This window comes from Amphiura filiformis, chromosome 6, assembly GCF_039555335.1.
Source record: "Amphiura filiformis chromosome 6, Afil_fr2py, whole genome shotgun sequence".
Lineage (NCBI taxonomy): Eukaryota > Metazoa > Echinodermata > Ophiuroidea > Amphilepidida > Amphiuridae > Amphiura > Amphiura filiformis.
Window position 1 is genome coordinate 23912226 of NC_092633.1, and position 19974 is coordinate 23932199.

The 19974-nt window shown below is 35.2% G+C and overlaps 2 protein-coding genes across 3 annotated transcripts in view; one reads left to right on the top strand and one right to left on the bottom strand.

Annotated features, from left to right (window-relative positions):
• Positions 1-19974, bottom strand: part of LOC140155172 (serine/threonine-protein phosphatase 2A regulatory subunit B'' subunit beta-like) — a 91470-nt gene that overhangs the window by 22883 nt on the left and 48613 nt on the right. For both annotated transcript variants that reach the window (XM_072177902.1, XM_072177903.1), the window contains one exon: positions 12528-12602. In XM_072177902.1, coding sequence (XP_072034003.1) covers positions 12528-12602 — 75 coding nt within the window. The remainder of the gene's footprint in view (positions 1-12527; positions 12603-19974) is intronic.
• On the top strand, positions 2272-5839 carry LOC140155174 (uncharacterized). Its single transcript, XM_072177904.1, has 2 exons — positions 2272-2477; positions 3790-5839. The coding sequence occupies exon 2, from the start codon at positions 3811-3813 to the stop codon at positions 4921-4923; it is 1113 nt and encodes a 370-aa protein (XP_072034005.1). The 5' UTR covers positions 2272-2477; positions 3790-3810; the 3' UTR covers positions 4924-5839.

Consider the following 19974-nt stretch of genomic DNA (forward strand, 5'->3'; position numbering starts at 1 on the left):
GGTCCCCCATGCCCCCTGGCGCTGCCACTGGTCATATTGCAAAAATATAATGTGATGATATTGCATGAAGACACTCTAAATATACAATTTATGCTCCACTACCAAATCACAGATAATCAATTTGACATTTCAATCATAAAATTAAATGCTCCTTTAAATATAAAATCACATATTCTTTACATTACGTAGGTGTTCACGTTTCACTTTATTTATCTTGGCATCGCATTTTAATTGCAACCTGACATCATACAGAGATGAAAACCTAGAAAAATGAAAAAAGATATGCATTCTGTAAAAACTTCTAGAAATGCCTGTCCTTGAAATGATTGAGTATGTTGTTTTCACTAGAATTTGAATATCTGTGCAAAAACTGATGTGATAGGAAGGGATTCTATATAAGCAGTGTTAGACACGGAAGGGGGTAGCAAAGAGGAAGGGGCAACTTGGCTAAACACTATACTTTGATCAGCTCGTAATCTGCGGGCCTTATAACATCGCAGATTAATATCAAAATATTTTGTTTTGAGAATTGTCTTGTGACATTTCGCTAGAAGTATCACAAATTATTAATTCAAGTCCTATACCTTGCCTACTTTCTTTAACACACAAAATATAGACGTCAACTAATAGCACTCTTAGCGTGGGTTTACTTTTCGGCGTAGTGATAAAAGCCTCACAATTTCCACCTATTATGAGCTGATCAAACTATAGGACAAAATTTATCCAACACTAGTGCAGTGTGTCCCTTCATTCATCCGTTTTACACCAGAATTCCAAATTTAAACTGCAAGCACATTTTGTCCCCATAAAATAATTGCAGGTATAAAGTGGGACCTCTTCAATGTTTCCTCTTTTGCCTTTCTCTTGAAAATTTTGCATGAGTGGCTGAACCTGGGTAATTTCACCAACATAACCATATCCCCTGACCATGCAGACTTATCATAACTTAAAACAATCAATACTGGCACTAAAATGGGGGAAGAAATGTGACTATCTTGCAAGTTGAACACTGTTTCTGTATTTTCTGATAATTCAATGTGGTAAATAAAAGAGCTGATATGACCTATGTTATAATTACTGGCCCATTTTCAAACATTGAACCAAAAAAATCACTTAGCCTATATACATGTATACATCCAAGTCTGACAATCAGCCCTTAAGGGAGTTGGACACCCACCTAAGTTGTAACAGGCAACTAATAAGGTTGGAGAAGTTAATGAACACATGAAACCACTAATGTGAATGACATTCATCCACAGGCATTCAACAAGAAAATAGAAACAATCAAACCAAGATGGAAAACTCCTGATGTGTCCGGGGATGTGTCATGCGTGGCAACTGAGAGACACAAACACATTAACAATAGAAAGCAATGTGTTGTTGGTTTTATTAGCCAAAGTCATAACTGATCTGAATGAGACCCAAAAAGTACTCCTCTGTATTAAACACTGTCAAAGGAAATTTGGTTGCGGAGGAGACAAGTCAAATTTGCATGTTTGCTTCTTGACTGGTGTCAAATAAAAAATTGAACATAAAATTGGTCATCCTGATACCTGGAATACTATGTACACCACCCCTTCCCCAAAAAAGGGATTTTATAAAAATGGGGGGCTACATGCCTGGATGTCCGACCACTGGATTTGGAGAGCATGGTTTGATGTAGCAATAGAGATATGTGCTTCATTTATATATTAGATTTTTTTTTCACTTTTTCCCTCAAAATCTTGTCCAGGGAATGTTTTGATTTTCAAAGCAAGAAATCATTTTGATGATAGTTTTGCTACCTCTGGTAATAGCTTGAAGCAATATTTATTAAATGAACCTACCCTGAATTCAAAATCAAGCCTTGCACAAATCTTACACCGAACTGCATACACTAAGTATGAACCCAATGTTATAATCTTTAATCTTGTACACCTATGGCCTTTCAGAGAAGATTAGAGTATTAAAGCAAAACTATTTTGGTAGACAAGAGTTTCTCCTTCTTTTTTTCTATCTTTACAAATTTATCAAAGTAATAGGAAACAAATGCACCAGAATTATTCAAATCAGTTTTGTTTCATTCACTTCATCCAATTCAATCACGTTCTGCATGTTCTGAGATAAACTGCCATGATCAAGGGCAGATGATGTGAGAAACAGCATGCAACTCTTTCAGTCACTGAACATGGAGCTTGGTACATTCACCTCCAATAGTGGTTTCTGATTGGTGGAGAGTTTTACTGGAGGCGGAGCCTCCAAGGGATAAAAAGGTCACAAAACACTGGTGTAACATACAATGTATAGTTGATATTGCCTCTCCACCACCGAGTGAAATCCAATGATGACACTGAGGGACGATTGGAGGACATAATAACCTGAGACTATATTCGTCTCACATAATAACTTGGTTCCTTTACATTACTGGATTTATAATCATCTGTTCAAGTTGTCAGGACAACAAAGAATTTGCAACGTTCCTGTTTTGAAAGTACCAGGTAGGTAAATAATGTTTTAAATAATTTATCACTCTGAATCTCTATTTTCTGTGTTTCTTCTTATCATTAATCACCTGTATAAACTATGACCACCTTCAAGTGATTAACCATCATAGCCTAAATACCGTAAAACCCCGTCTATAAGCATATAGTGTGCTTATGATGAAAGCTACATTAATCCAGTCGCCATTATGGAGTTTGAGCAAATAAATTACGGATCCAAGCATATACAAACAAGTATTATTTTAAGACCGATCTATTGTATTGGTATATTAACGCTTGCTTCGAATTAATTAAGCTTTTATAAAAAACACTATATATGCTTGTAGACGGGGTTTTACGGTATGATGAATGTGTTATCAAGATTTAGAAACTTCATATACTTTACAGAACTTCTAATTCCCAAAAACAAAAACTTTTAAAACACTGAATTTTTTTTATCCTCTGAGGAAATTTTTTTTAATCTTCAATACGAAAGGTTAAAATTTTCAAATGATGGACGGCTTTTCCGCCCAGATACATACACTATAAGTATAGAGTAAATATGTAAAAAATACCAATTTTTATTATTTTGCCATAAAATTTGTATCATACTTTCTTCTTTCAAAATATCAAAATTATTTGATATCATCCGGACAATTCCTCATATTCAGAATACAATATTTCTTGTGTGATGTGCTCTCAGGTCCAATACTGTGCTAACGTTGCTAACAGATTCCTTCAGATGGCAATATTTTTTGCCTGCATTTGTCCAACTAAAGCCAATGTCAAATTTGAACTTAAAACTCTTTAAGTTTCAAAACATTATTTGTTTTTTGTTTTTCATCTCACACTTCAAAGATCAGATAAGATCTTTAATTCTGTCCTTCCCACATCGTGTTTTAATGATTTAAATTATGAATACCAGTGCCAGAGCAGATCTTCCGATGCCTTAAAAAGCATTCTGGGGATCTTCCCCCTTAAAAAGCATTCTGGGGGTCTGCCCCCTCAGGGACCCACGTCCCACAAGCAGCTTTTCCAACAGCCTTTACCCTGGAACCCACCTAAGGCCAGCCCCTGGACCACACCCGTTTGAGCTTGCACTTCACGCTTCAAACATTATCAACGGCACCAAAATCCCCCGAACATGCCACCACAAACAGCCATCTCATGTGAACGGGAGTAACCGGGAAGAAGAACAAGTTGTGAGGGACTAGCAATCACAAGAAATTTCTGACCTTCCGTAGATACTTCTACTTTAAAATCAAAATATTGCCCAAGCCTATGATTTACCTGCAACTAATTACTTGTTTCTCTTTATTTTGTTTTTCAGTAATTCTACCCGTATCCCACGATGGCTTCATTCTACCAAATAATTTCCTTCTTGATTCCACTATTCCTTTTGACTCATTCAACACCAATTCCTACATCAACCGATGCACAGACTGAGGAGATGATTGAATACATGTATGTAACAGAAATTATTGACCAAGAACTAGTAACTATGCAACAAACAACAGAAGCAATAACAGAAAGGAGTACCGGTGTAGAGGAAGTAACGGATGTTGTGACTGAGATATATGAAGCAACAACCATTGAAGCAACAGAAATTCCAGAAGATGGGGACCATGAAAGTGATGAAGGTGACTCTGATGAGGAAGTAACGGATGTAGTGACTGAGATATATGAAGCAACAACTATTGAAGCAACAGAAATTCCAGAAGATGGGGACCATGAAAGTGATGAAGGTGACTCTGATGAGGAAGTAACGGATGTAGTGACTGAGATATATGAAGCAACAACTATTGAAGCAACAGAAATTCCAGAAGATGGGGACCATGAAAGTGATGAAGGTGACTCTGATGAGGAAAGTGAAGACGGTGACCATGGTGACTCTGAAGAAGAAAGTGAATCGGAAGATACTGAGGAAATTGAAATTGAAGACGGTGACCATGGTGACTCTGAAGAAGAAAGTGAATCGGAAGATACTGAGGAGTCTAAAGAAAGCACAACAGAAACCATGATTTTACAAAAACAGGATGCCACACCTCAAGCAGTTGTAAATGTTTATACAACTGAGGTGTGGCAAACAGACCTTGTAACAGAATTGGTAGAAGGCACTGACTCTACAGAATTGGTAGAAGCCACTGACTCCACACAATTTACAGAATCAACTGCTGTTACAGATGTTCCGGAGGATGAAGTTACTGAAAAACCACAGAGTGACACAGGAGGGGTTGTAATTGGTGATATAAACATAGGTGGAGATGATCCTGGACCTGGATATGATGTAAATGGACATGGACACCTTCTGAATGGAGGCGGCGGTGGTTCTAGTGGACACCTTCTGAATGGAGGCGGTGGTCATGGCGGTGGTTCTAGTGGACATGATGATGATGATGATGATGACAGCCGTGAAGATGACGACAATGGAGATGTGAATGGTGGGCACAGTGCGCAGCATTAGAATAAACCATGGGTTTTTGTTATACAAAGTGTTCTGACATTTTAAGGATGCATAATTTCTGTAAAACTACTAGTGGTTCTTGAGAAGAGGTGCTTTTTCTCCAGTGAAATGCCTACTGATATCACTGACTGCAGTTTCAAATCATGAGAGTTCACTATCATAGCTCAGGCGAACAATACAATGTATGTTTAAAGACACTGCATATCAATGTGACAGCTACTTTCAGCTAACTTTCAGAGGCTACTTTCAGGATTTCAGGAGCTAAATACCAAACATTTATTTTGCGCCACAAGCCTCACAATTGGTTCCTTTTAGGGGCTACTTTCGATTAAAAATCTCCCCCATAATTTAATTCCCCAAGGCTATTTTGGGATTTTCAGGGGGAATTGCCCTTGGCCCTTGTCTATTTCGAGCCCTGCATGCTTCAGCATTTCCTCTGGAAGAGAGACTATTCCTTTCCAAAGGTTTTACATTTCTTGAACCAAAACAATGTTTTATTGGCAAATTGTTTCACAAAAGTAAAATGTGTCCTAAGCATGACCCTCCTTTAGGTAATGCATATGCATGCGCACAGTAACTAAAAATAGAACAATAATAAAAAAACTCAATCTGTTTAGTGAATGATGAAATAATAGTAGCAAATTTATCTTCACCAATACAAACGTGATGGGAACTTGAAGTTGTAAGAAATGCTGAACAATAGTCCAGGAGTCAACTGGGATCACATTGTAATTTAAATTTAGTATCATTTTTTCCCCATTTTACTGTAATGCAACTGTCAAGATAAGTACAAGGTGTGGCTGATCCTAGACAAAGCCTCTCAATATAAATGACTTGCTTCACTATCTATGTACAGGGTGTCCCTGAAAGAACTGTATTAGTTATCTACACCCTGGCCAATTTTGTGCCTATTTTTGCATTTTCTCAAAAAATATAAGATTGGTGACAAGTAAGATATGTATACTGCGCCAATAAAGTATCCTTACAGTTGGAAAAATTATCACAATTTCAAAACTGAACAATGTTTGGGTAAATTTGTTTTTTTAATAGATGCACTATTTAATCCTGCACATTATGACACCACATTGAATCCAATGTGACTTCAAGAAGCAAAGTTACAAGCATTTGATTAGACGAAGGTACAGTTTTAAAAGTGACAAACTGTCCTATTCAAAACTCCACAGACTAGACATCTGGTTTGAGAGTGGTGAATGGCTAATTTATGCGTTTGGCTTTAATTTAAAACAAAAGGAACAAAAGAAAACTGAAACAAAAGAACTGACAAATAAAATGAAAGTTATGAAAAGTACAGAGAAGTAAAAACTGAAATAAAAACTGCTTTAAATAACGCTTCATTGAAGAAACTGTGTTGTCTCTTTGTTGCGCTTTGTTGGAATCTTTTTGCGCCTTGTATAGGCCAGTTTGTCACTTTTAAAACTGGACCTTCGTCTATTCAATTGCTTGTAACTTTACTTCTTGAGGTCACATTGGATTCAATGTGGTGTCATAATGTGCAGGATTAGATAGTGCATCTATTAAAAAAATAAATTTACCCCAATATTGTTCAGTTTTGAAATTGTGATTATTTTTCCAACTGTAAGGATACTTTATTGGCGCAGTTTATATTATAGGGGCAAGGACTACAACTACTGTCTGAAAATTCAGCAACTCAAGGCAAGTAGTTATTGATTTATTGATCAAATATTGGTTTCCCCTCATTTTTGGCTGTAACACCACAACTGTTGTCTGTGCTGAAATAAAATTTCCAGTGCAATAGTTGTAGTCCTTGCCCCTATAATATACATATCTTACTTTTTAATTTTTGAGAAAAATGCAAAAATAGGCCTAAAATTGGGCAGGTGTAGTACCCCTTAATAGTTATGTTTGGTTTATGCCTTAAGATACCAAAAGAATTCAGTTCCTGACAATACAGTTCTTTCAGGGACACCCTGTATTACCTGGCAGCTGCTGTATCAAAAGTTAAGTCAGTCAAAATATTGTGAAATAATATCATTGCATGAGGAAAAAGTACACTACTCATCATAATTTTCAAAACAATGATTAAGTTCTTACAATGCTATGTTCAGGCAATTTTCCAATGTTTGAGAATTTTTTATATGTTTAGATTCTGTATCACTAATATAAGGCCAAATTAAAAAAAAAAGTTTGTCTCAAAGCTCTCCAAATCTAAAAAACTAATGCGAAATGTGTTTTTTGAGGGTTTTTTCCAAAGATTTTTTTTCAAATGTGACAAAACCTCAAAATCCTATTTTACTGTATGAAGTGTTGTATAACATAAAGTGATGCTGCTATTGCATTGAAGTAAAGTAATCTATTTTTAGAGCAGTGGTCTGGTGGTTCATCTTGATGTACTTTTCCCCCCACTAGACCCAAGTACAGCGAAAAAATGAATTCCGGAGGGGTGAAAAAACTAATGCGCGCGGGAGCTTTGAGACAAACCTTTTTTTTTTTTTAGCCTAATAAGTCTTGAGTTGACCTATTTAGAAATATTTTGATATTTAAAAAAAGTTGAAACAAAGGTTATAGACATGTTGACAATTTGACTTCAAAAATGAAAGTTGAAAATTGCTGGATAGGTTAAGGAATCTGGAATGAGCGTTTTGAGCGTTTCAACAGTATTTTTTGTGGGACATGAGAGCACATCAGACATATCGAATTGCATTCTGAATATGAAGAATGTCTTTCTGATATCATTTTTTGAAATTCACGATATAATACAAATGTTATGACATTTTTGATATATAACAGTAACACTATTACAGTCCTCGAAGTAAATTTTAAAAATCTAATGACATATTCTTAAAGTGTATGTAGCTGAAAGGAAAAGCTGACGATCAATTGAAAATTTTGACCTTTCATATTTAAGATATGGATTTTTTTCCCAAATAGACATAATTTTTTTTGTGTGTTGGGGGAATCCATATCTTCAATACGAAAGGTCAAAATTTTCAATTGATCGTCAGCTTTTCATCCCACCTACATACACTTTAAGTATAAATCATCAGATTTATAAAGTTTACTTGAGTACTGTTAAATATCAAAAATATCAATTTTTAATCATTTGCCATAAAATGTGTATTACATTGCTAATTTCAAAAAATCTAAATTATTTGATATCAGAAGGACATTCTTCATATTCAGAATGCAATTCAATATGTCTCTAATGTCCCACAATAAATACTGCCCAAATGTTCATACCCCATCCCTTAAGATAGGCATTAGAAATGTATTAGATTTTAGTGACTTTTTTTTCCTCCTCTAAGACTGGATAAAATCTTTAACAATGATGCATGATTATGATCTGCTGTGTAATATACATGGATGCAATATACAAAATTCTTTTTTGATCTGTCTGGCAGCCCTGGCTTCGCACACATTAACTGACACAAAATGAGCAAAATCAGTAATTTGTTGCATTTTTGAATTATTTTCTGATCAGGATAATGACATGAATGCAGTGTAGTGCAGTGTATTAGTCAAGATTATGAATTACACACGCAATGGAGTTAATTGCATTATCTTGATAAATGCACCAAGTATATCATACATCATAAACTTTGAGTGCATCAGCTATATTAAATTATTATAATTATTATTCTTTTCTTTGTACAATTAGAAATAAATATCTTTAATTAGAAACTGGTTTGTAGGCAATGCTATAGCCCGGTGGGTTCAGTCTTCACTGACGATGGGCACGCATGATGGTTCCAATTAGGGGTACGTTTCAAGAAATATCTGTGGAAATTTTTGAGGACAAAATTGTTCATGATTGTCCAAATTGCCTCTTCAAAAGTATTATGATACAATTGAAAGACATTAGAAAAAACTATTTACCAATACAAACTACCGTATTCATTCCAATAAGCGCCCAGGGCGCTTAACAAAGTCATTTTGTGTGGGCGCTTATTTTTTACCTGGTTTACTTAATTTGTTCGTAAGGGGCGTTTATTAGAGACAAATTGACGTAGGTTATAAAAGGGTCCCGAGACGATCTAATAGCTTTTCTGATGCAGAAAATGTATTGCAAGTTTACACAGGACTTAAGTCCTCCAGCTATTTCACTGTATCGACGTCTATCTGTCACTTCAATAATGGTACCATAACAAAAGCAAATTGAAAATACCCTGGGTGGGCACTTATTGGGGCATGGGCGCTTATTGGAATGAATACGGTACTATATTATGCAAAGAAGATGATACAAACAGGAATTTATTATAGCCCTACAGTTCTGTAATTTGAACTTTAAAATCTACTTGTATTACAACACACAACAGTGGAATCTTGTACAGTATAATATATGCATTGATCATGATGATATGCGGTAACATTGCGTGTGTTTATGTATATTTTTAAATATAATTTCATTTGTAAAATGATGAATATCTTGTAATGATGTCCTGTTGTGATTTATAAATTTATGGTCACCCCTGTCTATATTATTATAGTCCGTATACCTTCCTTGAGTTAGAAAATCATATGTTGAGATTTTTAAAAAAAATCTGTTTTGCAGGAATCTGTAACTTAAAGCTAGTTGGTTTCCTTGCATCATTTCTTTTCTGAAAATGTATACTTTTATATACTTCTCATCATAATATTTAAAGATACAATAAAAAGCAATATCTAAATTACTGACTCGAGGAAGGTATACAAACTATAGTTGTTTAATTAAAAGCAGCTCCATTATTGACTTATCATTAGATATTTGATTTAAAAGGGCATTTCGTGATCCACAGCATCATCCCCCCCACTTTTCTTTAAAAAAGTTGAGATTTTTATATCAGTGCTGGAAACCTCTGGCTACATAATGTTTATATACAAAAAATTTCTTGCAGATTATTTCGTTTAGCAAAGATATCGTGAAATTTGAATTTCGTTCTGGTATACCAGAACAAAATTACAACACATTGTCTATGGAGCAGTGTAATACACATAATCATGCATAACTTGCAAACGCAAAATCGGAATCAACTGAAATTTTGGGAATAAGCTTTTTTCATAGTTATCTACTGAAAAATGTCATAAAAAGAGGATGCTAGGATCACAAAATACTCCTTTAATTGAGTTCATTAAATATAATGTAATGATAATAATAGCTCCAAATAGAACACAACTTGTTATTTATAATTCTTATTCTGTGCCTGAAAAAATACCATTTAACCAGCCTGATTTTAACACCTCAGAATGTATATTCATATATTTTTGATGGTAACATAATAAATTGAATTGAGACATTTATAAGTTGTGTGAAAGTAGTAATTCTAGCACTTGAGCCAGACTTATTCAGTATCGAAGTTACGTAATGTTACTATGTCAACGGGATCACGCAGCTAGAGTAATGAACCACGATCGAAATGATCACCACATAAAGTATATGGCACTCGAAGGCATACCAAAGTAGCGTGATCCGTAACCAAGAGAATTACGTAACCACTTGATGCTGAATTTCTCCCTACCCCCTCCAAGGATCCAGAGCAATATTACCCACAGATGTACAACTTCTATGTTCTACATGACATAGCTTCTACTGTCTATGTTGTAATTATGGTCCCGTCAGTCCTTTTTAAAATGGAACTATATGCCCCATGTACTAAATGTACATCGTGCAAAAAGTATTCACTGTAGCTATTTAATGTTATAATGTGCAGAGGAGTAAAAACATGTGATTACCTGAAACTCACGAGAGTAGAACATGCTCACACCCAAAATGTCTCTTTTGTATTATCTTTAAAACAGTGAAAAAAAGTCTTCTTCCTAATCCTCAGGCATCACTCCACAGGCAGCTCCAGTCTAGACATGCTCAGGACCACTTATATTAATTTGGACTAATTACTTAATGACTCCATTAATTACCCACCTATTGTTTAGTCCTTGGCATCTACACGTGGTATGTAGCAGGTAGGAACACAAAGGCACATTTTATACCTGTCAAAGTGTTTTCTTTTCCCATTTCACATGCCCTGGGGCTCAGGAAATACATGTGATGGACACATTATTCAAGTTCATGAGTTTGTACGGGGTGTGGGGGTGGGTGTACATATATGTATGGTAATATGGCTCTCCCTGTCCACATTTCAGTGTGTATATTAGTCTTTGTCAAAGCACTCGTGATCGAGGGGTGACGAGTGCAACTTCACCGCAACATTGAGCCGCGAGTGGTTTTCTGTGACTGTGTGGTACGTAGTAGTTTTTCTGCCTATGGGTAATATAAATTTATTTTCTGTAGCACAGACTATGTGTATATAGGCCAAAATACATGCATAAATGTGTATGACAAAATTGCCAGCCCTGTTTCTGATATGCCTCCCCTCCAAATGCCAATTTCACCCCCCCCCCCTTTTGTGCACATTTGAACAACTTTGATTTTACATTATCTTACCACAATTAACATGAACTCAACATGTAGGCCTAATCGGAACATACAGAATGTTACCAATCAAATCAATTTACCAAAGCTTTGTATGCCAGCCAAAGAAAGAACCCACTATCACCCTTAAATCTGACCTGTTTTAAGCACTAATCCAGTCTGAAAGACATCTCAGTCCCAAGACACTTCAATCTGGTAATGTATTGTACTGTTATACCACTACCCTAAAGGCTTTCCCCCAAAATTGGGGGCAAGCAGGGCAGAAGGGTAAGCATGAAAGAACACTAATACATGTGTGTTTTTCAGTTTCAATACAGCTGATCTAGCAGCCAAGAATACTACGTGACAGATTAAAGTTGTAATGTTTGTGGCCATTTTTTACACCAAAATTCTAAAATTTAAATCTTGGCACTGATTTCAGACTCACTTGTGTGTTAATATTGAGTTTTCCACGAATACTGAAACTTATTTATTTAAACTTAGAACATGCAGAATGTGATATCCAATGACATAGAAAAACAGAGATCGCTGAGCTCGAGCTGGTACGTTGCCGTTTCATTGACACTCACACACTGAGCAAACCGAATACCACAACGGCGAATGAAGTCAAAAAGTATATGGTAGAGAATTAGGCAACACTGATGAAACACCAGATTCAGGCGTGCTTGCCTTTATTATTCAGCAATTTTTTGATAAAACAATGGTACACTGGGAAATTTAATGCATGATTTGTTCAACTTGGTGTATCTATACACAAAAGAGTAGATCTCTTGGCTAATTCAGTAGCTGGCAATTCAGGGTTTGATTTATAATGAACCGGCAACAAGCAATCTTGAGCAGACGACTCATCTTTTCGGGGAGCAGGGTGCTCTATCCATTTCTACCTCGATGGTGATATCTTACCTGCGCAAGAAACAGAACATCTTTCAAGCTCAACAAAATGAGTAATCACTCTAGGGGAACAAACCAAAAGATGACATCCTATAAACAAATGTCCTTTTGTTGGGAGAAGGGGCCAAAGAGACTGATTACATTTGTAAAGAAATAGTTACGGTACTGGTCTAAGTTGAAATTTTAAGGTGTCATTTTAAACATTTTATATGTTTCAGCAAGGGAGGGAAGGATAAGCATCCTAATGAAAGCACTTTTTGTTTCTATGAATGATGTCATCAAACTTTTGGTTTGTTCACTACATGTATTAGTGTAGTGGTGTACTTACTGTGTGTATATATCTGGAATGAAATTCTGGTGCATCCTGAAGAAATGTTAAACCTGGGTGACTGTCCACCACATCCTGGAAGAATACAATGAAGAATACAACAAAATCAATAACAAAATCATGTTATTTATTTACTTGATTCAATTTTGCAAGACACAGATGAGCATGCATCATCCTAGGGTCATTTTGAGGGGCAGAAATCACCAATTCTAGAGCCTACAGAAGTGTCAGGAAAACAGTACAAATGTATACTGGAACAAGTGATCACTGTGCATCTTACTATAAATAGGGGAATGTTGTATCTATGTATCTTGCATGTATATAAAGGCTCCGTCAGTTTCGATCCAAATGTCACCAAATTCATACGGGAGATCGAGGAATATACCGAGACGGTAATGCGAAAATTTGGTTGAAAACGGTCAAGAACTGACCTCAAAATCAGTAAAAATGTGGTCCGTTGCTATCCCAGGTACACAAAAAAAGTAATCAGTTACTAAGCTAGCCATGCGCGTCGCATGGGCTTATCTAATGCCAAGCCGCTCGCGTAGCGCAGCGATACCGCATGGGTAACGCAGCACTACGCCGGCGCCGCACGTAAACCCACGAGGGTCAGGTAATGAATGATATTACGGGTGAACGGCGGTAGCGTAATAAATACGGGAAATAGATGTGCGTTAAAAAGTACAAACAACATGAAGAGGAAGGCCTACTATAAATATAAAATAAGGACAAAAAGGTACGATATGTGGGTTATAGTTAGTCACAGTAAGAAAATGAAAACGGGAATAAAATGGGCTAAAGAAGGAAAGAAAGAAACTGATCATGTACGGGAAAAAAGTTAAAAGAAGATCAGGAAATTTAAATAAAAAAGCTATTAAACGGGAGTACAGAATTAAATAAATAACATGAAAATGGGAAATGACAAGCTAAGCAGCAAATAAAAAAAGAAGCTAAAAGGGAAATGTAAGAAAGGACAGAAAATAATAGCAACGGGATTGAATTGGTAAAAAAACATGAAAACAGAAAAAAAATTTAAATGGACCAAAATGTAGAAGAAACTAAACAGAAAGAAAGAAGCTAAAATAGAAACGTAGGCCTAAGGAGGGTCAGCCTCAGATAATTAAAATTTACCTTTTCAATTATTCTACCTGTTGAGTAATTCCTCCTGTTTTAGTGAACGCTCCCATTTACTCATCTAGCGGGGACCTGCTTCGCGCGGGTCCCCCGCTAGTAGCATATAAGCACATAAACTAAACCAAACAGACAGAAAATAATTCTGATGGCAAAGACCAAAGTAAAGTCATCGCAATATATAAGAATGTCGGCCTAAGCTCGGCATGCATGCTGCATGATTCAAAATAGCCTAATTCCTTTAAGGTAGGAGCATCGGATAATAGACCCATGCAGGAAAATAGCCACTATTTCAAATCAGAATTATGTATCCATTTCAAATATATAACCAATTGAAGATAAGTCTTTACTCCACTGATTTTTAATGTTTCATGAAAATTTAAACAATTCTTATGTTTTTTCTTTATTTTTTGAAAATTCCCTAATTTTTTCTACTAATAATTATTGCTAGCCTAGAGGGAATGTGATATGGTCTCCATAGTTTGTGGGGTGGTTAATAAGCCTAATATCTAAATTCTCTCGCCAGATTTTTTGGATAAAGTGTTTATTTTTTGAGAAAAATCATTTTTTCTATTTTTTAAATTAGGGAAATCTAGAAACACCCATAACTTAAAATAGAAACACTTTATTAAAAAAAGCTGGCGAGAAAAGTTTCTAAATTTAATAACCTTTCATATGACACCTTGTTTGTTAAAATTGGCCCTATGGTTAGCTCAGACAATAATTATGAAATTGGGTCATTCAGTGTTTCTAGATCAAATCAAGAAAATTTGAGCAAGTACTAACATTACCTTCAAATATCCCCTATATTACCGACCAATATATTGGAAAAAAGTCACTAATATTATTTGGTAACATTTTTGTAATAAAAAGATCCAAAAAGCAGTTCTATAAATGGGATAGAAAGGAGAAAAATAATATTTAAACATAGTATCCATTTTCAAACTTTTACCAATTTTAGTGAACGAGGCTTAGTGTCAAAACCACTTTATGTGCAAAGTCAATGGGGCTTTCTAATGATAAAAAAAAAAAAAAAAAAAAAACGCTTTGTTGGCAAAAATTAAAACTTGGCAGGCAGTTTTTCTCACCCAACTACACATCCTGTATCATTTTAAACCAAATCTGTGCATGACACGTAGTCGATGCTTTTTCTACCTTAAGGGTACTACACCTGTGGTAAATTGTGAGATTATTTTTGCATTTTCTCAAAAATAATAACACACTGGTAGCAAAAGTTATGTATATTATTGGGGCAAGGGATCCAATAACTACACTGAAATTTCAGTAACTCAAGACAAGCGGTTCAGCATATATGATAGGAAATGAGGTACACCCTAGCGGTACCTTATTTCTTATCATAAATAACGAACCGCTTGTCTTGGGCCACTGAAATTCCAGTGTAGTAATTGGATTCCTTGCCCCTATAATATACATAACTTTTGTTACCAGTGTGTTATTAGTTTTGAGAAAATGCAAAAATAGACACAAATTTATCGAGGGTGTAGTACCCTTAAGGCCTTGTATTGTGGTGTCTTTTTTATGCATAATCTTTTATGTTATATGCCATGCGTAGTTGTTCAATGACTAAAGGATTGACCATACATTCAGAGCTGCCAGACTTTGAGAGCAGGAGAGAAACTCAGTACACTACTTCCCGTAAGTGTCATTGAAAAGGGGCGTTTGAAATTCTAGTCATTGAAAACGAAAAAAGCGGTATTTTTTACACAATTTTGTCCATGACTTGGCATGAAAAGGGGGGGGGGAGTAAATTTGATGAAAAATCATTGTAAAAGTCTTTGAAAAATTGAGTAACATGCATGATTACCCATTTTGTGTTTAGTTTGGGGTTGGGTAAATGGCTTTTGTGTTGAGGAAGAAGGGTCTACATTTCAGCCATAGACAATTGTTGTTTATTTCCGCTCAAACTATACATGGACATACTGTAGTCACTGTCATCTACTCCAACCTATAAACCATAAAACTAAGAGTTGGGGGCTGGGTAAATGGCCTTTGTGTTGGGCAAGAAGGGTCTACTTTTCAGCTGTAAACAATTGCTGTTTATTTGCTGCTCAAATTATACATGTACTGCAGTCACAGTCATCTATACTCCAACCTATTAACCACAAAACTAAGAGTTGGGGGCTGGGTAAATGGCCTTTGTGTAGGGCAATAAGGGTCTACTTTTCAGGCGTAAACAATTGCTGTTTATTTGCTGCTAAAACTCTACATGTAGGCCCTACTGTCTGTAGTCACTGTCATCTACTCCAACCTATTAACCACAAAGAGAGGGCAGCAGAAAAGTTTATCAGACACATGGACCAAATGCATTGATAAGCATATAGAGGGCACACTCAAGGTAAAGAGTGCTTTCCAGGCAGAGATGTATGCAATATGTTCAATTTCTGCATAGATTCTATAAAATATTTCAAAACTTCTAGGCAAGGAACATAATTTGTTAGATAAACTGAAATTGCTATAGTAAGTTGTGCTGCTGCATTTGATACACAAAAAAAACCCATAATGGAATAATCAGGTAGTGCTACGCAGCAAATTCAATTTGCAAAACAGTTACTTTTAAAGAATCTGCATATGAAATGTAGAGTATGTCTAGTGTTTTATCATTCAAGTTCAAAATGATTTGTCAAGCTGCAAGGAATATTTGAGCTGGTCATACTTTTTGAATTTCAATGCAGAGAAGAATTATTAAATTCATGATTCCAGTTTCCACTTTGAATGACCATGACTTCAAATATCGGTACTTGTTGTGCCCAATTTTCATGTTTTTCTATCCCATTGTATAATTGCTGTTTTGCTTAGCTCTCCAGGATAGCATTTTATTTACAATACATGCACCATGCATGCTAATGATGATAGCCAATTACTAAATGTGTACATCCATATCAAAATGATGCACTTGTCGGCTGCTACATGTGTCTCATTTTACATAATAGAAAGGAATAAATACCAGACTCATCTCAAGTGGAGGTCACCTCAAATCATACCAAAGTCACTTGATTTAGGAATACAGAGAACATATTCCTAAACCATGTGACCTGGGGATAATTTGAAGTGACGTCCACTTGAGATGAGTCTGGTATTTATTCCTAGCTATTATGTGAAATGAGACACATGTTGCAGCCGACAAGTGCATAGTTTTGATATGGATGTACACAAATTTGGGACTTTTATTGACAGTTATAACAAACTTAAGGCTTAGCATTTACCTATGTTTCATTTGGCAAAACAGGATAATATTTTTTATCCTAAAAATTAGTGCTGTATTTTTCTGGATTCGGGAGTAATAAATGAATAAATAAATAAACAACAATAATGTATGACACATTTGCTCATATTTCTGGCCCTAAAACCTCTAGTATATGTTGAGTGGAGATGATAATGAAAATGGTGGGCACTGTAAATATTGTGGCGATATTGCCTTTCGGAGGTTTTCATATGTGTATGTGCTTTCCTTCTAACTTTACATCTATTACATCTATTATAAATAGCAATGTTGTATACTTTCTAAAATAGCATGTGTAACTGAAATCTTAACCATGTGGTATATAACCTTTACTGTTTAAAACAGGAACACCAATATGCTTGAAATATTTGGCTGCTCAAATCATTCTTCCAAACTCAACTGATGGTAAAGGTTGAATGTCTATTGATAGGCCGAGGTCAGACTCCTTGAATTCTGTATAGGTCATTCCGTCTTCCAGCACTTGGTTCATTCATAGAATTAGAATTGCCACACTGTGCATTTACTATCTAACCTGGATATCCGGTATGTGGGGAGGGGGACAAGCAGGGAGGGCAATATGTCTTTCTCATAATGGTCAGCCTTCAAAATAACCTAAGGCAAATGCTATTGTCTTCTACCAGTTTTGTGCCCTGTAGTGCTGCCTTGATGTCCCCAAATAATAAGTAAAAGCTAGTAAAGATGAACCTATGAATGTTTGGACAGTACTTTTTGTGGGACATGAGAGCACATCAGACGTATCAAATTGAATTCTGAAAACAAGGCCTGTCCTTCTGATGTCAAATAATTTTGATCTTTTGAAATTTGCGATATAGGCCTAATACAAATTTTATGACAAAGTGTTAAAATCTTATATTTTTAAAATTTTTGATATTTAACAGTCCTTGAAGTAAACTTTCCAAATCTAATGATATGTACTTAAAGTGTATGTAGCTGGGATGAAAAGCTGACGATCAATTGAAAATTTTGACCTTTTATTGAAGATATACATTGTTTTCCCCAAAAGACCGTATTTTTTGTGTGTGTTTTGGGGAAAAAAACCCATACTTCAATACGAAAGGTCAACATTTTCAATTGATTGCCAGCTTTTTATCCCAGCTTAACACTTTAAGTACATATCATTAGATTTGTAAAGTTTACTTTATATAACAAAAATATCAATTTTTAATCATTTGCCATAAAATGTGTATTATATTGTGAATTTTAAAAAAAAATCAAAATTATTTGATATCAAAAAGGATATTCTTCGTATTCAGAATGCAATTTGATACGTCTGATGTGCTCTCATGTCCCACAAAAAATACTGTGCAAACACACATACCCCAGCCTTTAATAACACCAAATCGCAAGACCTGTCAAACCATAGACCCTGGCAGTGATTTCATGTTATCCACAATTCTTGATAGACTACAGGGTGTGCCTGAGAGAACTGTATCATTGGAAACATTCGTAAATTGGGTATTTTAATGCCCAAATCAAACATTACCAAATAAATTGTGCATTTTCAAAGTAAAACAGTGTTCATATAATTTTTTAATTTTGAAATTGACCGTTTTAGTTTTTGCAATATATGAAATAAGAATTCCATGAAAATAACATAATTTTCAATCCATTCCATGGATTCAGATATCAATCAATGATGTGTCGAGAAATAAAACAGCAATCACATACTTTTTGAATTTGGATATTTGACAGCTTCTTTCTTCAATTTGATAACAATAATTCACATCTCATTTTAACTCATCCAATGAGTTAAACATAAATATTATTAAATCCAACAATCATGGCAATAGATGCATTATACTCCAGGTCATGGATTGATATTTGAATCTGTGGAATAGATTGAAAATAAGGCATTTTTGTAGAATTCTTATATTTCAAAAACGAAATACCGGTAGTCAGTTTTCAAAATTACAGGAAAATACATGTTTAGGGTAAGTTTTGAAAGTAAACATAATATGATATCTACTTTGGAATACTTTACAAGTGCCCTCCCCCTTTGGTTTGTAAAGGTGAATTGAAAATAGGGTGCTCACACAGTTGTTACTTGAACATTTCTGTATGGGGCACATACTAGGTTTTTTTTCTATGTTTTTGTTTGTTTTTTTGAAATTCAGGAGAACACTAATCAATAATCATAGTCTGGTATTTTAAATATGATGAGAATGAATACTTCACCCATTAGGTCTATTGGTATTCTAAATTGGTAACCACAAATTATTGAAATATGCGGGGCATGTTTCACACCTGTACTTGTGGTTTAATGGCTTCAGTTACAAATTTATTTATTGTGTGGAAATGTAGACAACTCAATGATGGTGTTTATAAATAGATACTGACATCATACTGTAGTATGACATAAGTAACTTTAAACCACAGAGTCATTGAACTTGAGCTATCTAGATATGGCTTTATATCAAAACAGCATTTCATAACCTAATAATTTATATTTCACATACTTACATGTATGAGTGAAAATAGTACACAACATACTTAGGGAACAAACCAAAGTTTGATAATGTCCTGAAAGTGAAGGTGCTTTTGGCTTTTGTTAAAGTTTCTTCAGTTTATATAAGGTGGATATTATTTGGCTTTTGTTACTGCGCGCGTCAATAGAGTCCCAACTCACGCTTGTGTACATTCACATAAGCGTGCGCTAGTCACACATTACACAACGCACACCTGGCGTAAGCACTGCGCCCAACAGCATGCACGCCATTCTATATCAATACACAGTGTTATGAGGCTTATTTTTTGCACCTTATATATATAAGCCAAACAAACTTTAGGAGGCTTTAATACCCCCCTCTCCATCCCTGAACATAAGTGTGAAATATTGAAAATTCAAACCTGAAAGATCAACTTAAACCTATATTTTAAAAAACATAATCAGATTTTTTGACCTCCTCCCCTAACAAAAGGACCATTTGTTATATAGGAAATCATTGAACTTTTGGTTTGTTACCTGATAATTAAATTAAACTTTGGAAGTATACAGAAAAGGATTTGTAATGATATAATATTCATCAAATACAACAAAGCAGACACAACTGTCCT

Bases quoted from the DNA above. Each gene is read 5' to 3' on its own strand.
- LOC140155174 (XM_072177904.1), top strand. From the start codon at position 3,811: ATGGCTTCATTCTACCAAATAATTTCCTTCTTGATTCCACTATTCCTT.